Source organism: Parambassis ranga, chromosome 9, assembly GCF_900634625.1.
Source record: "Parambassis ranga chromosome 9, fParRan2.1, whole genome shotgun sequence".
In the NCBI taxonomy this organism is placed as follows: Eukaryota; Metazoa; Chordata; class Actinopteri; family Ambassidae; genus Parambassis; species Parambassis ranga.
The window spans coordinates 12227889-12244452 of record NC_041030.1 but is presented as its reverse complement, the minus strand read 5'-3'; the positions used below and the strand labels follow the sequence as shown (position 1 = coordinate 12244452).

The 16564-nt window shown below is 40.0% G+C and overlaps 2 protein-coding genes across 3 annotated transcripts; both read right to left on the bottom strand.

Moving 5' to 3' along the window:
• Positions 1-496: 496 nt before the first annotated feature.
• On the bottom strand, positions 497-12210 carry pggt1b (protein geranylgeranyltransferase type I, beta subunit). The gene is made up of 9 exons (XM_028414916.1): positions 12083-12210; positions 11029-11147; positions 10000-10064; positions 9630-9781; positions 9312-9444; positions 7101-7146; positions 5183-5367; positions 4676-4784; positions 497-3466 (listed from the first exon to the last, which is right to left on the bottom strand). The coding sequence occupies exons 1-9, from the start codon at positions 12208-12210 to the stop codon at positions 3300-3302; spliced, it is 1104 nt and encodes a 367-aa protein (XP_028270717.1). The 3' UTR covers positions 497-3299.
• Positions 12211-12457: 247 nt separating this feature from the next.
• ccdc112 (coiled-coil domain containing 112) lies at positions 12458-15955 on the bottom strand. 2 transcript variants are annotated; one of them, XM_028414651.1, is made up of 14 exons: positions 15901-15955; positions 15319-15455; positions 15022-15143; positions 14863-14952; positions 14610-14685; positions 14366-14492; positions 14153-14269; positions 13924-14061; positions 13666-13787; positions 13454-13580; positions 13155-13322; positions 12923-13021; positions 12709-12827; positions 12458-12596 (listed from the first exon to the last, which is right to left on the bottom strand). In XM_028414651.1, exons 1-14 carry the CDS (start codon positions 15946-15948, stop codon positions 12566-12568), a joined length of 1521 nt encoding a protein of 506 aa, XP_028270452.1. In that variant the 5' UTR covers positions 15949-15955; the 3' UTR covers positions 12458-12565. The 2 variants fall into 2 exon arrangements, with proteins under 2 accessions (XP_028270452.1, XP_028270453.1); XM_028414652.1 differs by having other exon boundaries at positions 15319-15452; positions 15901-15954.
• Positions 15956-16564: the final 609 nt, after the last annotated feature.

Sequence of the window (16564 nt, the reverse complement as noted above, 5' to 3'; positions counted from 1 at the left end):
GTGCAGCTCCCAGGTGGGTCTATGTGTGATCTCTACCCAGTGAAACCTCCCCCTCCCCCACAGCTTTTAATTTTGTCTTAGTCACTGACCTGCAAGCAAAGCAAAATCCGAAAAAAAGAAAAAAGACTTAAAGGCAACAATGGCAAATTAGAAGAAATCCTGACCAGTTGTCATCTTTAAATGTTAAAAATAGGGCGACAACAGTTGAGTCATGGAGCCACACACAGCCCACTATGAAAGGAAATAAGGCTTTTCATAAAGAAACACAGTTGTGGGTAAAGCATGAATCCTTAAAGGAATGAAAGAAGATTCTTTGTGAATCTATACTTCAATAGATTCAAAGAATTGTGTGTCTATATTCTACACCCCTTTTATATTTCAGAACAACTCTCTTCCATCTGCCAGTGATGGTAGCACTAAGCAGGACCATTCCCACAGCAGCCTTTAACAAAAAATAAATCTCTTTCTGTGCAACACATTAACCCACGGAACAATATTAAAAGTTAGTATGTGTTTTATTAACCATAAATACAGCTTGCGCTGCAGAATCCACATTGTTGTCCCCAAATTTCTGCCTTACTACTGTAGCTGTAAACATATTTTTTCTTTATGAGCACGTGCACAATTAAGTCAAATAGTTATATACATTTATATAGGTATCTACACTCGATTTTCTACAAAGCATAGAAAAAATAAATTTCATTATCATTACAGTATATTGATTGACCACAGAGCAAGGGTTCACCGAGTGTGGCGAGATGGCCTCGGCCCCCTCTTTTTATCCCGTGGGACTGAAACTTTAACAGCAGTGTACCACGGCAAAAACTGAGACGCGTGTAACAACAATATTTTTAAAGTCAAGGGATCTGTCTCAATGAATCCTAATGAAAAATATAGAAAAGGCATGAATACATGAAGCATGATTCTGGTAAAAGGACTCAAGGAACATGAGTTTACAGAGCAGGGGTTACCCCTCCTCAAACACTCATTTAGTGCCTTTGCTAAAGTCGATTTAAGCACATTGTGTGTGCAGAGAAGAAAAAACAGAATCATTCAATGAGAGTCACTTAGAACGATGCTGCAGTACATGAGGCACATTTCAAAGTAAAGTCTGAGTGAGCGGTTCGCCCTTTGACTGAGTTACGGTCATGCCAGAAGATGCATGTAAAACAGGATCATTAGATTTTAATTGATCTGGCTCGACTGTGCAGCAGCAGGTCCCTTTAGTGCATTCTTTGCATTTGCTTCAGACTGAGGAATATGTCACCAAAATACTGATATATTCTGTTTCATCACTAAAAAAAACTAATGTATTACATCATCTTTATCTTACTGAGGCTTTATCCAGCAGCTGCAGCTTCTTATGAAGGTGAACATAATTAGAATACACTGTGGTGATACAAAAGCCTGACTCAAAGGTTCGCAGAATCTATGAAAAGACTTAGTTTACTAACAAGTGAGAATATTATTAACAAGAGGAAAGCCTGCTGTCTCAGCTAAAGCATTAACATAGCATGATAGAATATAACAGCTAAAAAGCTAATGTTTTTGCACCAAAACAAGGCTATGTAACCTTGGGGGTTTGGTCTGGGTTCAGAGAAAGGAGATTCCAGCCTCTGTTACTTTTAATAATAGATGGCTCAGATTATTTATTTATTCACCTCTCTTCTCCCCTGCCCTCTGTCTGTCTGGTCTGGTTCCTAAGTCTGAAAAAGGAGGGCACATTGGCAGTAAAGGGAAAAAAAGACCAGGTTTTATGTGAGATGAAAACCAAAAGGTGGTACACTACACACTGACACCTCCTGCAGGGTACACTGTATTTCTGACCTGCTGTGATATTGTTTCAAGCTCACTGGTTATCTTAGGGAGCAGGTGTTTGCTGAGACAGTGGCCTTACAAAGAAAGGGTGTGGCTGTAGCAGGGGAGCTGGAGGACTCTGTGAAGCTGGAAATGTCACCTGCAGAGAACAGGCATGAGGGCAAGAGGTGGCTCTGAATTTCTCTCAGTGCAGAAGTGTAACACTCAATATTTGAATAGCTGTGGTAGACTGCCAGGTGTTGGTGGAGAAGAACATTTTTGGCGGGATGTGACTGACTTGACTCAAACAGGTGTTTCAGTTTCCCGGAACATTCTACTTCATGGTCATTGTTCTTTGTTTTTGCCCTGCATCCTTTATGTACTGAAAATAGCAGGTCAACTCCCAGCACAGTTCACAGGAACACATTTCCTCAAGTTATAATGGCATTGTCTCGTCTTTCTCCTATTGATTTCATGCTGGTTAGTGCCTTGCAGGGACTATGGAAGCTAGTGAACAGGAGCCACAGGGATTGGCTTGTAAAACCGAGAGCTACTACCTTGCAGGAAAAAAGGGAATTTACACTTCTTACCAAATCCCCAGATGATGCCCAACCCACAGTCTTTTAGCCTCAAGAAAAAATGTAAAAACAAATAATTACATTTTGTGATCTAACATCATAAGGCCTGTGGCTAAACATATTTTAAATACAGCCATTTCACATGATTTTCTGTGAATTTCACCCGTGCAGCTGCATTATCATAAAAATCTTTATTCTCTGATCTCTGATCATTGAACAAAGCCTGCAGTGGTAAAACTGGATGATGCTGGAGTGAGAGGCTCGAAAGGGTAAACCTGCCAGGCTAGATATCTCCTCTGGGACAGGAGAGCTTGAGGCTTTAAAGAAGTTCACGAGCAATGTAAGGATGGGAAGGTTAGGAGGTTAGCAATGAAGCAGTCGTTTTATCTTTACACATATTTGTCCTAACAGTTTCAATATTTTTCCTTAAACATAACCAAATCCAAAAAAGCATATCCAATGAGGTTGTTCTCTAAGACTCTTAAAGGGAAAAGTCAGTCAATCAGTCCTGTGGATCCTTGGCTGTGAAGGTGTTGTTGACTACAATGATGAGGCTAATTAGCAAAAAAGGCATTTATCTAAAAAATCAAAAATGGAGGCATCTGGAATATTTTCAAGTTTCCAATGACTCAAATTTGATTTACTGGCACATCATTTTATTCCCTCAATCCCATTTGCACACCGTTACTTGACTGTGTATTAATAATAAGGCAGCAAAAAATGTGTATTGCTCAACAAAAATGTTGCTTTTGATGGACTTAAAATGAGTTTCCCTCAAAGTTACTAATTTGAGTCTTGATTCCTAAAGAAGGCCTCACAGATGAGTGACCCAGCGTTTTGAAAACACAAGTCCAGTGGCCTTCGACTGTTGGTTTTCCTCATTACTGAACCTGTTCGGAAGCAGATCGAAGGATCATCCTGCTGTCAGTGCTGTCTGCTACAGTTGCCAGTGCTGTCCCTCCATGTCTGTTGCAGCTGCTGGAGGTGCTGAAAGGCTCTCTGGGTGATGTTAAGAGCTGGGTGGACCTTTCTCAGACTGGGCTCTCCAATCAAAGACAGACCACACAGACCTAGGTAGGCATGGAGAGGGTCTGGTAGAGAGAGAGAGAGAGAGAGTGAGAGAGCGAGAGAGAAAAAAAGGCAAACAAAGGAGAAACTAGGTCAGAGATGAGAAGACATATCACTGCAGAAACACCTGTGAGTGACAGGTGGCCTCCCCAATAATCAAATATAAGAAAGAGACGGCTGCAGTGATGAATCATTCAATCATTCAATGCTTTTTTGGTGAACTAGAAGAAGAGATAAATAATGCATGCAGGTTGGCACCATGGCCAATTCTCTCCCCTGGGATGACAGTTAAAAGCTGCACAGTCCAGTAAATGGAGCAGTAATTCAAATATAATGAAATGACTTGATGAATGATTGAACACCGACACCAGAATCAATCAAAGCACCATTAGTCGCATCAATGAGAAATCAACAAGGCTTTAAGTCAAGGTTGTGGAAAAAGAGATGTCCGCATTAGAGGTAGGTCTGGGTTGGGATTGGTTTAATAAGGATAGTCTGTGCTTGGACTCATATCAGGCAAGTTAAAGTTTGTATTGAAAATGACCAATAGGGTGAAGCTAGCAGCAGCAGGTAGTGAAAATACCTGTGTTCACACGGAAGATGACCTGACCTCCTTTCAAAAAGGTGCAGCTCCTTTCATTTAATGTTATTGTTACCTTCCCGTCTTCCCAGGCCAGTTGCTGTGCATGACTGTACTGCTCCTGCATGCACAGCAACCCGTTATCTGTGCCCAAACTGCAGAAGTGTCCCTTTTATTCCCCCAGTCTGTCCTTTGTTCAGTTGTATTTACAATGCTTTGTCATCATTCTGTCTTTTTTAGCTCATTGTTCCTTCCCCATCTTCCCTGCCTTGTTCCTGTAACATGAGCAGCTGAATCTTCTGTGTCCTCGGGCTACCTACAAACAATCGCCTCATCAATTACACATTACAAGGGCAGGAACAGGAGCACACAAATACGTACACATACATAGCAAGTAGACCATTGAGGTTTAGGGTTACAAGAGCTTTTCCATTGATCTCAAGTAAAACTGAAAACCACAACTCCACCCTGACCTCTGTGCACCTGTGGAGGGCGAAGCAGAAACTGCTCAGCAGAGAAGAGAAATAAAACAAAAAGAAACTGCTTAGATCCACCAGTGTGGGATCTTTGAAGATTGATAAAAAATAAATATCAACCTCCACACAATCTTCCCGCCACTCCTATGTGTCACTCATATATAATCATCATTTACCTGGATGGCTGTCTGGCCATTTGGCAAAGCCACCGACCAACCGATCCTGTGTGGACAGGATGAAGCTCCTGTTCTTGTCAAAGTTTGTATACTGGAACACGTCCAACAGCTGGAACAGGAGAGAGGGAGATGCATGTTTAGAGATGGCATGGTCCTGTACTTTCTTTTAAATTTCATTTAATAGATACCACACTCACACTCTACTGATAAAGCATCCAGTCTCCGTGCTAGAGATGCCAGACTTACTGTACACAAATCCATATACAAAATAGCTGACCGGTTTGCCCCTTTGGCAAAATTTTGACCCAGAATTCAATTTTCTAGTTTTGTGTACGCAGAGCAGTTTTATGAATCATATATGTGTGTAGACGTATGCACCTCAAGCAATAAAGACCACCATGATGGTGGAAGGTTTGCTCACAGATTTTTGGGGTTAAAGCACAGTACATACTATGCTATTATACATTCTAAAATACATTAACATGTTAATGCATGCAGGTTTTTTACCTCCAGAGTAGCTCCCACCCAGAAGGAGTAGCATGTGTCTACAGGTTTGTTGGGGCGCCCGTGGAAACCACTCTGCTGCCTCATGATACACCAGCGTCGGATCCTGTCCAGTTCCCGCTGACTCAGCGCCTCCTCCAGTCGGCCCATCAGACACAGCGTGGCGATGGCACAGTACGTCCAGCCACCTGGACACGCAGAAAGGCCGGTGCAAGACGCACATAGTGGATATGAGCAATTCAGAACACAAATACAGATAACTAGTTATAGACAATGTGTTAAAACTGAAAAGCGGTTCCAGTGGTTTACCCTGACATATTGTGATGACAGACAAATAGATGATTACAGGGCCATGCAATAAAAACAGAGGGTGTGTCTGCATGTGGGCCCATTTACCGCCAAATAATTGATAGCATGCTGCTACTCTCACTTTCAACCTTTCTTCAGAAGTGATAAAGACATGGAGCAACCTTATGTTTCAAATATATGAGAATTGACTTCCTGTGGGAAGACACTAATGTAGCCACTTTAAACATTAGTACGGCAATATGAAGAGTTGTTTGAGCAGAATTTTAAATTTGAGGGGAATGAATGCAGAGTGTCTTCACAGCTTTACAGAGTGTGCACAGACTGATGACAGGCTGTTATCAGTGCAGCCACAAGTGTTGAATATTAATCACCCTCTACAACCCAGCTGTCAACTGCTTTTATTATAACCATGTCTTCGACTGACCTCTACACATTAGCAGCATCCCTGCCTGCTTATCTGTGTTTGTGTGTTAAGTTGTGAGGGAGGAAGACAAAAAATAGGTGCGGTGAGATCAGGAGTATAAATCTGCCAACGTGCTACACTTGCCTTTAATCAACCATGTTTAGTTCCCTATCTGCTGGAGGCACAGGAAGGAAGGGCATGAAGTGATGCACATAAATCTGATTCAAAGTGAGGAATTAAAGCTGCTTGAAGAAGCATTTTGGACAGCATTGTTTTGGATAACGTTTTTTGTATATATCTGGATTTTTTTAGGTGTATTAGAACAGGGAAAGGGCAACTGTCAATGGTATCTTTACACATAGACAACATGCACCAGAGCTGGTTGCCTTTCTGTTCTAAGAAGGTTAAGGATTTCTAGAGAATTTCAATTACAGTAGATATCAGAATATTTCTTCAACCTGCTTCACTTCAAAACAAGCAAACTTGCAGTGCATAGGTCACAAATTTTATTGAATTAAATTTAAAGGCGATGCAGAAAGTGCTGAACAACATAAAGGTCAATTACACTGATTATACAGACACAGAATAAGTAAATATCATATCCTGACACACTATAAATTTCTATAATTTCATGTTTCATAAGTTTGATTATCATCAAAATGGTATAGGAGTCTGTGCACATGTAAAGCACACAGTGTGTGAGGTCTTGATGCTGAACCAACACACTTTTCAAGGGAGTCTCAATGAAGCCTGTAATCACAGAATTTATCGCATGCAGGGAAATTACTATGATGCACAAAAATCCACCCCTTCAAGCAGTTTTATTTTATAGTTTTAATTTATGCACTCACAGCATGTCACAGGAAATGGTTCTTGCCGTGCTGCAAAGGTGACTGAGGACACCAAGCAGTGCTTTAAGATGTGTGTGTAGGGATAACAAGCATTAATTTGAGAAGAGGAAGGATTAATGAGGACAATGTACTGTATCTTTAGAGATGGAATTTTGTAGCTAATCCTTTAAAAGCAGTTACTCTTATCAGCCACTTTCATGCCCTCTAGTGCACAACTGCCAACATACCCACAAATCATTTAATCAGATATAAACTTGAGGATCAAGCTGTTCATTCATACACAAATTACAGTTTTACTCAAACTGACTCACTTTTCTAATATCTGTGACTAATACCATTAGAAGATGAACTTGCTCACCATGTGACTCTCGCCCAGCTCCCTGGCCAAATCCATTGTCATATGACTGTGGAGAGAACAAATAAAATGTTATTGTGTCAAAATAACACTGTTCATGTTTGCCTGACAGAAATCAAACAACTGTCAGATCTGATGACTCAATTCTTTGTAATCCATCATGTGTGAGGAAGTTCTGGTGTAAAAATACACAAACATAACCTTATATTTGTGATAATCAACAGAACTTTATTTCATTATTCTACCTGGCTTAAAGCCTTGTCAAAAATAAAGCCTTTACTATTACAATATTTTGTAAAGCAATTACTAAATTCTGCACTTCTCAGAGCAAACAGGAAGTCTTGATTGACTCGTTTGCAATAAGCAGTCAGATGACAAGTATTCAGCTGATCTAGAGGACCACAAACTGTTCAGTGTTCAGAGGGTTAACTTGACTACAGACCTGTTCAAATGTGTTGTTTAATTCTTAAATTACTCTTCCCATTTACACTCTATAATCAAACTCGCAAATTTACAAGAAAAATTTGCGAGTTTGATTATAGAGTGTAAATGGGAAGAGTAATTTAAGAATTAAACAACACAACAACACAAGGAAAGTGCTCTGGTACCCCCACCGTCACAAACAGCTGGAGTACCAGAGCACTTTCCTGTCCTTGCAGGGCGGCAGCTTTGTTCTCTTATTCTTTACGCTGTACATATACTTCTTGTTAATAAATCGCCCCTCTCTCAAGCTAACAAGTCATCTTCTCTTCCACTCCTACACAAACACGCTGTCCTGTATCCTGCACACTCACACGCAGGTAAGCGTACTCACTGCCTTCCTATTATAAGGCATATAGGCCTACAACTCTCATAACACTGTGATAAAAACTAAAAACTTTAAACAGTTGCATTTTATCCAGTTTACATGTACACATAAACCGTGTGCATGTATGCAATGAAGATAACGTCTTGGAAATGCGACATAATTCCATGACCAGCAAAAACGGATGCAAAATTAAATTTGCGAGTTTTTTTCTAGCAAATTTGCTACTTTAAATCTCAGAATATTAGCCCCCCTCCTCTTCCGGGTCAGTATATTTTTTTCTTACATTGGCCCTAATACGCCGTCGAAGTGTTGCAATTATTGTCACCAGTAAATATTACATAACCGCACTGAGGATATATTGAGGGACACCCTTTGAGAGTTCTGTTTAATCAGGAAAAAACAGAAGACCTCTGCTTAGAAAGGACAGGTGGATTTGATTCATTATTTCAGTCTGAACCAGCTTTTTTAATGGAACACAGCAGCTAAAAATACCTGACAATAACGAATAGACAGGCTCAGTGACCTCATTGTGTGACTATAAATGGGGACTTGGAGTACATTTCATAAATCTGTATAAAGTTACACTGGCTTTGGAAGCACCTTGGGGCTGTATTTGAAGGCATTGTTTGGAAACAACTGTCTAGTATAAGCAGCAGTTTATACTAAAATCCACAGGCTGACAACAGATGGCAGCCACTTCTGTCTGTATCTGGCCTAATCACACCATAACAATACGGACAGTAACTGATACCTGGCGCCAACTAAATGTAAGAAAACTTTCAGAGTAGCTACTGTTCTAACGCACTGACATATATCCATTCATCATATGGAGTTTACTGTATATTTACATGCATCAACAAATAACCAGTTTAGCCAAAAATATATTTTGGAATTATTGAACCAGTACGCAACTGCAAGCAGCATTATCTGGAAGGAGAAACAGTTCAGAGGGACAATCTCTCTGCACCTGAGGTGTCGGAAACAGACAAGACAATACAGCTGGCAACACTAAAAGTGTGCTGAACTCCTGGAGAAACTAATTCCTAAGGCTTAAGTTACAAATCAAGCAATAATGTGACAACATCATAAAAAGCTCTGAGCATGTTATTTTCACCTAGGCTATGGGGCTTATTGGCTGGTAAAACCTCTGCAGCTTTAAGACTGCACTGCTCAACCCCCTCCATTTATTATAAATGAAGTATTTCTAGGCAGCGTGCCACCTTCTGAAGGTGGGTGGCCTGTCCTCCTCATTCAATTGTGCAGCACTGTTCTGAATGGCGCAGAGGCAGTGGCTGTATACTTAGGGGGTGGCCTAGTTGGCCTGGTCTCATTCATTAGGGTGCAGAAAAAGCTTCACGTTATCCCCAGGGTTAAACACTTATTGTACAATCTAAACATGTACTTACCAAACTTCCTCGGATGTATTCAATGGCCTTTTGTATGTCCATGCCAGACCAGTCATCCAGCATGTAACAGATACTGGCTGCACAGTAGATAAATCGGATGTCATTTTCACTTCCTTCAGGCACTGCATAGAAACTGAAAGACAAAAAAATGGAAATTAGCTGTCTGTCTGTTTACGGGATATGTATCTCGTAAAATGCAATAAAAATGATATGCATAAACAAAATTTAACAGTAACATGTCTGGCACACAAACAATGTGTATTCTATCTCTCTGTATGTGAATGAGGAGCTACCTATAGTTAATCAAAGTGTTCTGACCTGCCGTCCTCCAGTTGTAGTGCTCTGAGACCAGCCAGACAGGCCTGTTTATTAACTCGGCTCAGGTCATCTCCCAGTATTAGCAACGAACACAGTCCAGTGTAGGTCATGGCTACGTGGCCACTGTCATATGGATGTTGCACACCTGGACCCTGAAGAATAATGGGATATTATTTAGAATACTGAAATAGAAATACAAAACAATGGATAGTGGACATAATTTGGCAATTTCCCACTTTGGTTGAAAGGGCACTGATAGCTATTCTGAAAAATGCATCATATTGCATTTTTGTCTATACATCTATCAAACATTTCTCTTTCCTTATACAAAGGGAATATGCAACATACAAAACAAAATGTTTGGCAGTACCTTAGTACTGTAAGGAATTCCAATATGTGATGATCCTCGAAACCCACAACGACTTAGATTCGATTCTGAAAGAGAGAAACAAGAGAAGGTCAAGTAGATACGATGGGTTTTTAGCAGCATGTACTGGTAAACATTAACGGAAACTGGAAACAGAAAACTCTGCTCTGTTTTACTGACTCACAAACTAGGTCTTGTTCCATTTATATTGTCCTTCAGTAAGAAGCTGCAAAGATGCACAACATAAACAGTGCACTGCTGCCACCTCCTGGCAGCCCTTGCAGTGGCTCCTGGTCAATACAGTAACACCAGCTGATCAAATGTCATCTTGCTGCAAGGTGCATACACAATGGGCACCCATATTTACATTTGAACACACAGTTAGTCAAACCAAAATATATATGTTTACAGATTTCTGGTCTTTAACACTTGTGTCCTAACAACACTGATCATTTTTCAGCATACCAATGCTGGAAACATACCTGTCCATTTGAAAACTGTACTGACAACGGTAATTTGGGAAGAGGCCACATGCACAACTGAGATAGAGTGATAGATAAATAGATAAGTTATTGATCCCCAGGGGGAAATTTAAGTTTGCAAAAAAACTGATTTGCAATTACAGATTAATTCAGTCACCATGCGTGTGTTCAAATGCATCCATGCATCCACAGCAATGCATCTATCAACAACAGTGTAACAGCACAAATGCACTCCCACTTTTTCAATGACACGTTAAAAAATCTCAGGTGTCCCCTTAAGCTGTGTTGTCAGATCTAGAAGCATGATGAAACCAGCCAGACCAAACACCTGGCAGTCCCAAAATTGAGACCAATCAAGCAGAGCTATCTTCCTGAGATTTTGATGGTTTGAATAATTAACTAAACGGGCATCTAAACAGATGGCGACAGAGAGGATTGTTAGCGACAAAAACAAGTCATTAAATAGAGTCCAACTTCCACTAATGAACAGAGGTACCACTGTAGCAGGTTAAGTGAAGTGAGGAAAAAAGTGAGACTATATGAGACTTACGGTCCTCTGTGGGCAGAACCTGAAGTGAGTAGATAAACTCAATCATGATGTTCCTGTCAATCACATCCAAGGCATCCAGCACATCAAGTCCAGACAGGGCGAAAAATATAACAGTTAACCTAGAAAGAAGGTAGTTTTATTAATTTTAACTTGTTTTTTTTTTTATTATTTCTAACAATGCATGATTAACATGACTGTATAGATAGATAAATATACTTTATTGATCCCGCTAGGGGAAATTGTTATGTTACAGCAGCAACAAGAATAAAGAAAGTAGAGTTAAAGCCTAGTCAAAGCCTACTGGCAGGTCTTAGCAATTCTAGCAATAAATAATACAAATATATACTGTACAAGAAAACATGTGGCAATAAAAAAAAAAAGTGGCGATATGTACAATTATATGTACAATCGGATGAAGACAGATCTGTGCAAGTACATCCACAGTATATATATGAAAATATGATTAATTTGAATAAATAAATAGAAACAGTCTTTGTGCAACTAAACCGTATAACAGTGTATTGTGCAAATAAAATAGTGCACCAGTGGGTAGTGCAAGTTGTGCCAATGGTAATATAAACAGTATGAAGTTGTACCGGTGAACTAACAGCAGTGCTCATCTGTCACACAGATGAGCTGGATGGCTATGACATACCAGTATGTGTGTGTAAAAATTATATGTAGTTACCTTAGATCGCTAGATGATAAAACGAAACATAAACGTGATTTATTAAACAACAAACTCAATGCTAGCTGTTGGTTAAGGTCAGCTTATAACAAGTTGAGCTAATAGAAGAAATTAAATTAAAATAACAGCTTCAGTTTTACTGCTGATTTTCGTTCAATCTGGCCTGATTTTTACGTTATGTTATACGTTGTGATGTTTTCCTACAGTAATGTCTATCTGTCACAACTTAAAAGACTCATTTAGCAAGTATGCTAAGCTAAACAGCAATAGCCTCCATTCAAAACTGCTTGTGAACCACTGCTAGCATGGATGCTAGTCAAGAAAACATAAAGGCTAGGGAGCCGTTCTTCGTTCCAGTAAACTCACCTAGTTGTTTCTAGCGACGCGTATCTCTCTGGCAACACCTGAAGTGTTCTCTGGAAGAATCGTACGTGTCTGTCTCTTAAAAAGTCTATTTGCTCAAATTCTTCAAACTGGTTCTCCTCTTCCGCCATCTTTGCATCCGCACCTATAAGGAATCTTTTCCGGTACGTTTATTTTTCAAAATAAAAGCTCCGGCAAGAGCGTCACAACACAAAAGGTGTAATTCAGAAGGTTTAGGTTTTATTGAAGACACGCATTCATTCATTTATTACTTATTTTATTAAAAATTATTTCAAAACATAAAGCATAAATCTTTATCTAATAATGTTGATGAATAACAAAAACAAACAAAAAAAACAATCCTTGAGTCCAGTTGCCTCGATTTTAACTCTTGGAAATGACTATGACCTGGATGAATGAGAGCATCCACAGATATATAAATAACAAAAGTGTATGAATATGTTTCAGAACTGTTTAGCTGGATCATCACAGCCCTTGTCTCCATGTGGGAACAGCTCTACAAGAAAACAACAAAAGACCTCACATTTAGAAAGCATAAAATCATTTATTAACCAACGTATTCAAGCAGAAAGGAGATTCAGTGACTGAAAAAGCATAAATAATCAGACCTGCGATACATCTGTAGTATGGGCCCCCCTCCTGAGGGTCCGATGTGTTTCATACGCTCCTGCCATCCCTTGGTGGGACGGGTTAACCTGGAGGCATCTTTGTGGACATGACCTTCAGCCTGAAAGTGCAGAAAATCAAACCTTTTTCTAAACTAGCAATCCTTTTGATTTAAGATATTGAAGATGCGGAGACCTTTTGCAGCACAGCCCCTACCTTCTCCTTTAACTTAGCAGCAATCCTCCTCTGTTTTCCTTCTTCTTCCTTTTCCTTGAGCTGTTTTTCATGAACCTTTGCCTCCACCTTGTGAAGATCCTACAGAAAGACACATTTTGCAGTTTAACACAATGGGGAACCTCACAACACAAATGTTTTAAATAAAAAAGGGTTGAAACATATGATCATCTAGCGTGGTCTGGTTTTTCCCTGTGTTTCTCAGACTTCATACCCTTTCAGTAAAGCGTTTGATGCTCTTAGCTGCTTCCTTCCTCCTCTCTTCCATTTCCCTCTGTTCCTCTTCTCTCCTCCTGCTCATTTGCTCCTCTTCTTCTTCTCTCCTCAGATGGAGATGCTCCTCTACAAACATTTTTAATTCCAGTTGGCGGCGACGGTCTTCCTGATAAGAAACAAACAAAGAAATATAATTGTCTGAATGGCTTGTCTGTATTTTGACATTTTCATGTTAAACAAAGTTCACAGTAATTACACAGATAAGTAACAAGATCTCACACAAACACATAAAAGCACCTTTTCACGTCTCTGTTTCTGTATCTCCTCAGCCAGTCTCTGCTCCTCTTCCAGTTCCTCTTTCCTTTTCTTTTCTTCTCTCCATTCCTCCAATCGCCATGCCCTCTCCCTCCTCTCCTCCTCAATCCTAAAACATACAAGAAGATCATGCTAAACTGGACATGACATAAAAGTAAAAACAATCCTATTCTATTCCTAACGTCCTGACTCACTTTTGTTGCCAGGCACGGCTCTTGGCCTCCTTTGCTCTCCTTGCAGCTTTTTCTGTTTCCTCCTGACTCTGCATCCTCATCTGGCATTCCTGATGTTTGCTAGCTTTCCATCGTTGAATAGCCTTAGTATGGTGTTACACAGGTGGCAAAATTAGACACCACAAAACAGACAATACCACAACTTCCAAAAAGCAGGATCTGACCTCTGACCTCTTGGCTCGACCATATTTATATGTCAAAATGATGGTGCCTCTGTACCTCTCGCTTCTTGTCCTGTAAGGTGATCAGCTCACGATGCCAGTCTTCATGTTGTTCCATTTCCTTCAGTGTTTTACCAGGCAGATACAGTTTAGCTTCTTTCCTGTAGGCTGCTTGCCCTCTGTGCTTGGTCCAAATCTGTAAAACAAACACATTACAGTGGAGTAAGTCATTCCATCCACTAGCTTTTTATGGAAAGATGTGCAATTTTCAACAACATCATACTCACTTTAAAGAAAGTTTCGTGGTCATATGGGTCCCAGCCACCACAGGAGCCTCCTGTCTTCTGTAGGAAAGCCTCCAGTGCTCTGACCTCAGCGGGGAGGTCTTTGTCTGTGGGTTTGGTCTGATGGAAAAGAAAAAGAGTAAAAACAAATTTCAACTGAAGTTGAAAGTATTCTCACATAAAATATAGAAAGAAGAGAGGTGAGCTGAGGCAGACCTTAACAGTTGGAGCTTTGGGTAGTTTGGGGTCTGTTTTGACAGCAAGGCTCCAGTTTTCTATTTTTTTCCCATAAGCAGTGATCTCCTGTCTCAGTGTGCCTTCCTCTTTTGAATATTCTTTAAAGCTGAGAGAAAAACACAGATTTCACTACATCTATGAAACATCTCTTAATCGCTGGTGTTGCTGGTGTATTAATGGTCATTTTTTGATTTAAAGATGTACTGCATTAGTGTCCTGTTACCGTGACCGCTGCTCCTCCTTCAGGGTGTTAATTGAGATTTCCACTTCTGACATGATTTCTTCCAGTTTTTCAATCACTGAAAATTCAAGCAGAGGGGCAGAAACATTAACAACTTCACACAATAATTAACAATCTCTCATACATGTATGTAATGCAGTGACACATATATTGATCTTAAAGGTGTCTCACAGAACAGCTGACTCAGTGACAGACTTAAACTGTATAATCTTCATGTATAAAATACAAAACTTACATTCAGGAGTTGGTTTCACATCGATGAGATGTCTCTGAAATTTCCTCACACCATTATGAATCTTCACTAGCTGCTTTTGAAGATTCATTTCTACAGGAAAAAATGTATGTTATGAAAAGCATTTGTTTACAGTGGTAAAGTAAATTAATAAGCACCCACTCTCTGCATGTCTTTCTTCCGCCAGCACTTTCTCATACTCTTCCAGTTCTCCAGACACATCTGTCCAGCCATTCTTTCTGCTCTGAGCACTCAGCGTCCTCTCTTTCTCCAACTTTTCAATTCTGAGTAAAGCAAAATAAGTGGTTTAGAAAAGCAACACCACACTTTAAAGAATGACAGATTTCATCCCTTAGTTAACTATCTCTGTGAAATATCTGAAAGCAATACAGCCCGATCAAATTCAATGTATTAATCCTGCAGTGGGATTAAAGATACAGAGAAAAATAATCCACTTACTGCCTCCTGTTCTTCACTGCTTCCCTGAGAAACTCTGCAGCTCTCTGTCTGGCCAGCCTGTAATCCACACTTCCACTGCTGACTGGATATCTGCAGGATGTGACAGGCACCTGGAAGCTGGACTCTGCCCCTTCCTGCTTAAAGTAAATTAGTGAAATTACAACAAACACTTGTGATGTGATCAATTTTGAAACGTTCTGAACTCAGATAACGTTGTGTTTAAATAATAGATAATAATAGCTAATAGCATTATCGGACAAACAAACAAAGGCGACGTAGCAATTTTATCCGCCAGCAAAACACTGAATAAAAGTCTTATTAGACAAATGTGGATCTAACAACACATACCAGTGACTAGCATGTGTAGCAAAAATATAAAGTTAGAAAACTACTTCCAATTCACTCACTGTTCCTAACTTTGCTACCGGAAGCTAACAGTAAGTTTCGTGTCAGTCTTTCTGCTTTTCCAAAAAAAAAACAACTTTAAAACACGAGACATGGCGTATATGACAGAACTACTGCCGTCTTCCAATCATATATGAGTTTTTGGAAGAAAATGTAAAACAGCTCTGTAATAGCTACCGAGAAATGTTGTTCATCACGGTATCCTGCGGTTGCTAGGGTGGCCATCTTTAAGCGAAACTGTCAACAAAGTTTGTACCAGCAGATGTCGCTGTTTGTCCTTAATAGATTGTGGAAAAGCTTAACACAAATATGGTCGTGTCTAACTGGACTAGACCGGAGCTAGTCCGGATTACTTCTGTACAAACCTAATTTAAACTGTCGATTGTAACCATGACAACATATGTCGTGGTTACTGCAATCCCCCCTTACTATTAAACTACTACTATGGGTTTTATTATACTGTCTGTTATCCAGCTCCTGAAGTGCAGACATAACTGTCTGTGCCCTACAGCCGGATGCCTGGAGTCATCTATGCACCTCACTCTCTGAAGTAACTGCCTCTGAGTTCTTGGCCTCGGTTATTTCTGTAACAACTTCTTCATGATGGCCAACAGCTATAATTATTATGAGTGCCGTCAAAGTGACAGTCAAAGAGAGAAAGAGAGTGCGTAGATGAGGGAGAGTGGTATAAATAGAGATCTGAATCCATTATTGAGTGCACATATTGGGGATGGTCTCTCCCGTGGGTGCAGAGGCAGAGTTGTCGTTGCAACATAAATAGCAACTGCTCTCCTTAATGAAGACTGTGACAATTTCCTGCCCTCATCCTACGCTCAGGGAG

What these genes read in the sequence shown, in the direction of transcription:
- pggt1b (XM_028414916.1), bottom strand. Translation starts at nt 12,210, where the DNA reads ATGGCGGAAGAGGAGAACCAGTTTGAAGAATTTGAGCAAATAGACTTT. An exon ending in GGTTCTGCCCACAGAGGACC is followed by an intron (nt 10,065 to 11,028) that starts GTAAGTCTCATA and finishes TCTCTCTTTCAG; the next exon opens with AATCGAATCTAAGTCGTTGT. An exon ending in AGCTGGGCGAGAGTCACATG is followed by an intron (nt 5,368 to 7,100) that starts GTGAGCAAGTTC and finishes CTGCGTGTCCAG; the next exon opens with GTGGCTGGACGTACTGTGCC.
- ccdc112 (XM_028414651.1), bottom strand. Translation starts at nt 15,948, where the DNA reads ATGGCCACCCTAGCAACCGCAGGATACCGTGATGAACAACATTTCTCG. An exon ending in AGAAACAGAGACGTGAAAAG is followed by an intron (nt 13,323 to 13,453) that starts GTGCTTTTATGT and finishes GTTTCTTATCAG; the next exon opens with GAAGACCGTCGCCGCCAACT. An exon ending in ATACTACAGATGTATCGCAG is followed by an intron (nt 12,597 to 12,708) that starts GTCTGATTATTT and finishes GTTTTCTTGTAG; the next exon opens with AGCTGTTCCCACATGGAGAC.